This window comes from Entelurus aequoreus, linkage group LG17, assembly GCF_033978785.1.
Source record: "Entelurus aequoreus isolate RoL-2023_Sb linkage group LG17, RoL_Eaeq_v1.1, whole genome shotgun sequence".
NCBI classification, from domain to species: Eukaryota; Metazoa; Chordata; class Actinopteri; order Syngnathiformes; family Syngnathidae; genus Entelurus; species Entelurus aequoreus.
In genome coordinates this window covers 51,876,466-51,883,975 of record NC_084747.1, presented here as the reverse complement: position 1 = coordinate 51,883,975, position 7,510 = coordinate 51,876,466, and the positions used below count along the sequence as shown (strand labels likewise).

Below are 7,510 nucleotides of genomic sequence, written 5' to 3'. Positions count from 1 at the left end.
TAAGCATGCTAACAAGCTAATGTGAGCATGATAATGCTAACTTCTATCAAACTTGCTCGACACCAACGCAGATAGAAAAAAACATGATTTTCTTCAATGCTTAGGCTGTTACCCCCGCACCCAACCAGGAATAAGCAGGAGATGGATGAATGAACATGCTGTCTGTCAATGTTGTGTACCAGAGGGGAGGGGCTTCAAAGGACTTCATGTAATTAGATGAACCTGTCACCATTACACATTAACAGCAGTTTATGTAGGATTTGTTGAAAAACTTAATGCCGAACAATGTCTGATTGTGGGCAAACGCTTGGAGATATGGACTTTTCGTAAAAACTGTGAGCGCCTCAAAGCTTTCAGGACCAGTCCGGTGTTCTCAGATTTCCGATAAGTGTAGAAATGGCCGAGTTAGAGCGAGTAGGAAAATAAGAATTTGTGTGTTTTTTCACGCCGACATCCAACATTGGAGTCAATGAGAGATTTAGCTGACTTTTTTGGCTTTGAGGGCCACCAGAAGCCAAATGGGACACATGAGCTCCATAAAAGGGATATTTTCTAAGAGAGGACATGTGTGTCAACGTTTTCACCGAAACACATGACCGTGGCATAAAAGATGTGGCCGTGAGGACAGGTTATTCACCAGAAAAAAAATAAAATTCAGGGCTTCTACACTCTAGGAAATTAGAGTGAAGGCCATCCGCTTTAATGGATGGATGTTTATTCGTGAATAGTGTCGCCATGGTAACACGAAATGTTTCCAACTTAAAATACGCCCATCGGCGCTAACCCGACCTTTCCGACGGTATAACATATGTGGGGGGTCGTTGGCCGGTTCGTCTCATATTAGACACAAGGTACCCATCCAATTGACCCATTTTCTTTTAGTTCGTGAATAGTGTTGCCATGGTAACACGAAACGTTCCCAATTTAAATTCCCGCCATCGGCGTGAACAAGACCTTTCCGATGGTATAACATATGTGGGGGTTCGTTGGCCGGTTCGTCTCGTAGTAGACGCGGCAGAATAAGATAGAAGAACTATAATAAAGTTTGAAGTATGAGCAATAATAATATGGGCTGCTTGCATTGCAACAGGCCTATAACTATCTTTTAAAAAAATACAGCCATTAACGACAATGATAATGACATAATAAAATGTGTGGTATTTCTACAACCAATACTATTATTATACTGAATTACATAATTAAAGCACAATACAATGAATTAAAGTGCATTGAATTACAATGTATTGTATTATCTTTATTATTAGAGTAAGTCTTAGTGGTGGTGGTAGTATAGCATTTTCTAATTAATTTTTATGTATCTAAACCAGACCTGGGCATTCGCGGGCCACAGGTTGCTGTGTTTAAAGAATCTAATTTGAATCGCCACTACACGACGAAGCACGAGGAAAAATACCGGAATCTATCTGATGAAGCGCGCGCAAGGGAGACTGATGCGTTGATGGTAAAACTGCAAACCCAACAAGGACTTTTTGCCAAATTTCCCACCCCCAGAGATGCAGCCATCAGGACAAGTTTCGTCATTTCTCACAAAATCGCCAGAAAAAGTAAGGCGTTTTCTGACGGAGAGTTTATTAAGGAGTGCTTATTGGACTCTGTTGCGCTGATATGCCCCGGAGAAAAGGGGCGCATTTGAGAACGTGTCACTCTCCCGACGCACTGTAACGAGGCGGGTTGAGACCATCGCTGGAAACTTGGAGCTTCAGCTGAAGAACAGAACGGCCGACTTTGACTGTTTTTCGCTGGCTTTGGATGAGAGCTGCGATGTACGTAACACCGCCCAGCTGCTCATCTTCTTACGAGCGAATACTGCAGACTTTCAAATCACGGAGGAGCTGGCAGCCATGCAGTCAATTAAAGAGACAACCACAGGTAATGACTTGTTCACATATGTAAATGTGTGTTTGGACATGTTAGGACTGAAATGGGACAAGCTGGCAGATGGTTGTCCAAATATGACGGGGAAAAACTTTGGACTTTTAAAGAGGATGCAGGATAAAGTGACAGAAATTGACATTTTTGCATTGTATTATACATCAGGAAGTGTTGTGTAAGACAGTGTTAAAAATAAAACCATCAAAAGCAATCTGTTTTTCGTATAAAGTTAAGTTAGGTTAAATGAAATTATTATTATTATTATTTATCTTACGGTATATCAAAAATAATTTGAGCAAAATTTAATTGAAATATTGTCGGTGTGGCCCTCCAGCAGTGCTCAGGTTGCTCATGCGGCACCCGGTAAAAATTAATTGCCCACCCCTGATCTAAACTATGGAAATTATTTGTATTTTGTATTTTGATGTTATTTATTGTAAATACATTATATCGTTACATTTTTTGTGCAAGTTTATTCCAACAACAGGTACACAATATGTTGTTTTTATTTTTTTATTAACATTGATGCTGAATAGTGTATTACATGCCAAAAATGGTCTTATTAATATGTTGCCCTTGTTCATCACATAAATCAGATGTGTGGTATTTTTCAGCGATTAAATATTGTGATCAAAAGGAGAGGCCGATAGATAGCTGTGATACCATACGTGAAAAGGTTACATTTACATTTAGCCGACCTTTTAAAAAAAAAACAAGTTTATTCTCCAGCCGCACGCGTTGCATGCCTGTGTACTCATCAAGATGCCAAAGTCTGATTTAGTTATTCACATCACCCTCATGTAAAACGTGGAGTGTTTCTTCCCACAGCCTGAAGGCAGTCACTTCATGCTGACTTTAGCACTGCAAGCACATAATTCCTCTCAAGTTCCAGTGTCAGAGCTGATAAACTGGAAAAGACGACAAATGCTCGGGAATAAAATATATATTTATATCTTTCACTAACTCCTAATCCTTTGAAACTTTAATTAAAGACTTGGGAAGATGGAGCATTTTATTATCATTTTTATACATTTTGTCTCAGGCCGCTTGATGATTGCGCTTCATAAACTGTCTCAACGCAATCTTCTTTTTTTTTCTTTTTTTTAAAAATCACAACATGTGACAAAGGACAATTTACCGCATGAAAAACGATCAAAGAGGCAAACATTTTTCAACAAGTCAAATAACTCATTACCATGTTCGGCAAATCCCAGTTTGAATTCTGCGTGCTGTAATTGGACAGCTAACACCCCGACTCATGCTTGAAGTCAACTGGGGTAGGCTCCGTCTCGGACGTGACCCAGATGAGGACAAGCGCTATAGGAAGTAAAAGAAAGGACGTGCCGTAGTTTGGACACAATGTGCAAAACCCAAAACCAGTGAAGTTGGCACGTTGTGTAATTCGTAAATAAAAAACAGAATACAATGATTTGCAAATCCTTTTCAACTTTATATTCAATTGAATAGACTGCAAAGACAAGATATTTAATGTTCGAACTGATGAAATAATCATTAATTTACAATTTAATGGCAGCAACACATTGCAAAAAAGTTGGTACAGGGGCATTTTTACCACTGTGTTACATGGCCTTTCCTTTTAACAACACTCAGTAAACGTTTTGGAACTGAGGAGACCAATTTTTGAAGCTTTTCAGATGGAATTATTTTCCATTCTTGCTTGATGTACAGCTTAAGTTGTTCAACAGTCCGGGGGTCTCCGTTGTGGTATTTTAGGCTTCATAATGGACCACATATTTTCATTGGGAGACAGGTCTGGACTACAGGCAGGTCAGTCTATTACCCTCACTCTTTTACTATGAAGCCACGCTATTTCATCCCTACAAGCCTGTTCCGCAGGTTTCCCTGCTCTTCAGGGGATTTTATTAAATAAAATCCCCTAAAGAGCAGGCAAACCGAGGAAAAAACACAGGCTATTTAATCCCTACAAGCCTGTTTCACAGGTTTCCCTGCTCTTCAGGGGATTTTATTAAATAAAATCCCCTGAAGAGCAAGGAAACCCAGGAAAAAACACAGAGGCTATTTCATCCCTACAAGCCTGTTTTGCAGGCTTCCTAGAGCAAGGAAACCTGTGAAACAGGCTTGTAGGGATTAAATAACTTGTGTTTTTTCCTGACCTAATATATATATATATATTAAGTCAGGAAAAAACTGTTATAATAAAATCCCCTGACGAGCAGGGGAACCTGCGAAACAGGCTTGTAGGGATGATATAGCCTGTTGTGTTTTTTCCTGACCTAACGTATATTCCGCTCCATACCGGTATTGAGCACTGTATAACGGATAAACCACAGAAATTTCGACATATTATATATATATATATATATATATATATATATATATATATATATATATATATATATATATATATATATATATATATATATATATATATATATATATATATATATATATATATAGATGCTTTTAAAAAAGGCTTAAAAACCCTTTTTTTTAGATATATGCAAACTAGTTATAGCTATTTGGCTGTTCTAGTTTTTATTTATTTATTTTTTTACTATCTTTTTATTAATTAATTTTATTTTATTTATTTTTTTTAATACACTGTAGCACTTTGAGATAGTTTACTCAATATAAAGTGCTTTTTACAAATAAAATCTATTATTATTATTATATACAATATATATATATATATATATATATATATATATATATATATATATATATATATATATATATATATATATATATATATATATACACACACACACACATATATATATATACACACACACACACACACACACATATACATACATACATACATACATACATACATATATATATATATATATATATATATATATATATATATATATATATATATATATATATATATATATATATATATATTAAACCCAATTTTCTAAGGGGGAAAATCCAAAATATAGTATTTGAAAAGTTTTTTTCTCAATTTTAACATTTTTAAACTAGAATACAAAAAAATCAAGATTAGTTATTGACCAAAAATAAATAAAAAGCTCTTAAAACTCGGGAAACTTCTAGAAGCACAATTTTAAATCTTGGCAAGTAGCAAATCATTTGCAGCATATACTGTACAATATTTCTTCACTTATTAATTATGTCTAGCTTGTGTGCTATTGTGTGCTTAGCTGTGGTGAAGCTGCTAGCTGTTACTCACATATAGTCTACAATGTTTACCTTTTGTAAATTATGGATGATTTGAAGTAAACACAAACCGCAGATTTCAGATGCAAGCCGGAAAAATTTGTGGTTTTTTTTTTGCTAATATCAGATCAGGACACCTCTAAAAGTAGCAATATGTATTTTTTTTTTGACATAGAAGTAAGTCATAAACACTTTAAACATATATAGACCAGCAGGCATGTGTCAAGCATAAACGAACATGACAAATAAGTCGAGACAACCATAGAGTTTCCCCTGTGGTCTCCCCACTTGCCATTTCCATAGAGCAGCTATCCAATTAGGTGATCCTTATAGCGGTAATTGATGGCGACGTGAACTTGTGCCAGATTGACGGTGCACAGCTCCACCTGTTTCTTCCCTCTAGTCATGGCTGGCCGGGTTACCACGCCGATAGGCGGGGGGGGAAAGAAGGTTGCAGACAGGTTAGATGTAAATAAAAGTGACAGCAGCCGAGCCGCAATTATGTGGCGTGTTAGTGAGAAAGATGGGAGGGTGAGAGACGGGTCTGTGGTTTAATCTGGGAGGCTTTAAACACTCCCTAAACAACACCGCATATATCAACACACACAAACACGAACAACCCTCAGGGTAAAGAACGCAGTGAATCATTTAGATAACAGATAATTCTCTCAGAATTAAAATCCAGTTAGGCGGCTCTGTTGTAATACGGTCCGCATTGTTATGCTTATTGTGATAATGTACCGTTTTTTTATTTTTTATTACTCAGTCGAATGGATGTGTTGGCTCACACCTGAAAAGCCAATTATTTCAAATAAATACTGCATACACCACACGTTTTCTTTGAGGGCCACATCGCAGTTATGGCTGCCACCAGAGGGCCGATTTTAATAGTGAATAATAAAAAAGTACCCATGATTGTCACACACACACTAGGTGTGGCGAAATTATTCTCTGCATTTGACCCATCACCCTTGATCACCCCCCTGGGAGGTGAGGGGAGTAGTGAGCAGCAGCGGTGGCCGCGCCCGGGAATCATTTTTGGTGATTTAACCCCCAATTCCAACCCTTGATGCTGGGTGTCAAGCGGGGAGGTAATTGGTCCCATTTTTATAGTCTTTGGTATGACTCACGTATTGAACTCACGACCTACCGATCTCAGGGCGGACACTCTAACCACTATTTATGGATTGGCCTATGCATTTTATTATTGAATCTATTTTTTTACGTACACTGTAAAAAAAAGATTTTTTAAATCTGTATATTTCACAGTAAAATTCTGGTCACCTTTTTTTTTTTAAATGTAAAATCTACACATTTTTTAAACAGTAGATGGAAAAAAAAGTACCCACTGTTTATTTAGCATTTTAAAATGGTACCACGGTTAATTTACGGTAAAATACTGGCAGCTTAGTTGCCAAAATCTTACTGTAAAATTTAAGGTTAGTTTGTTCAACATATTACTGTAAATAGAAAGACAGAACCCCTGTTATTTTTTAAATTCTGGCAACTGAGCAGTTTGTTACCGTAACATAACTTCGGTACCATTTTTCCATTTACAACAGTAGATTTTACAGTAAAAAAAAAAAAGACATTACTTTATAGTGGCCCTGCGATGAGGTGGCGACTTGTCCAGGGTGTACCCCGCCTTCCGCCCGATTGTAGCTGAGATAGGCTCCAGCGCCCCCCGCGACCCCGAAGGGAATAAGCGGTAGAAAATGAATGGATTATTTTATAGTAAAAACAGTGGTGGAGTTTTTTTCAATATACAGTTTTCAATTGAATATGCTGTAAAAAAAAAAAAAAAAAAAACGTAATTAGAACGTAATATCTATTGTCCTTTTTACAGCGAACAATTTAATGGATAGCTTTGAAACCATAAGTCAAGCAGATGTTGAAGTATTTATTTATATTTTAACAAATAAAAATGTGTGGAATATATGGTCATATATTATTTGTTGCTATATTGCATAATATTAACATTTCAAAAGGTATGCAATTTCATCGAGCGCATGTATATATTGTTGTCGAAATGGAAAGAACAAGAATACATTTAGTACAAAAAAGATAAGGTACTTCATTGATGCATGATTTCCTAGCCGTTCGTGGGCCATATAAAAGATAGATAGATAGATAGATAGATAGATAGATAGATAGATAGATAGATAGATAGATAGATAGATAGATATTATATATATAGATATATATATATATATATATATATATATATATATATATATATATATATATATATATATATATATATATATATATATATATATATATATATATATATATATATATATATATATATATCCGCCATCCTAGTCACTGCCGTTGGGCAAGACACTTTACCCACCTGCTCCCAGTGCCACCCACACTGGTTTAAATGTAACTTAGATATTGGGTTTCACTATGTAAAGCGCTTTGAGTCACTAGAGAAAAGTGCTAT

General features: G+C 36.0%; 1 protein-coding gene across 1 annotated transcript in view; it reads right to left on the bottom strand.

Annotated features, from left to right (window-relative positions):
• Window positions 1–2,073: 2,073 nt before the first annotated feature.
• The window catches only part of LOC133632993 (glutamate receptor ionotropic, delta-2-like), a 259,620-nt gene continuing 254,183 nt past the window's right edge, over window positions 2,074–7,510 (bottom strand). The window contains exon 4 of the mRNA XM_062025899.1: window positions 2,074–3,210. Within this exon, the coding sequence (XP_061881883.1) occupies window positions 3,137–3,210 (74 nt within the window). The 3' untranslated portion in view covers window positions 2,074–3,136. The remainder of the gene's footprint in view (window positions 3,211–7,510) is intronic.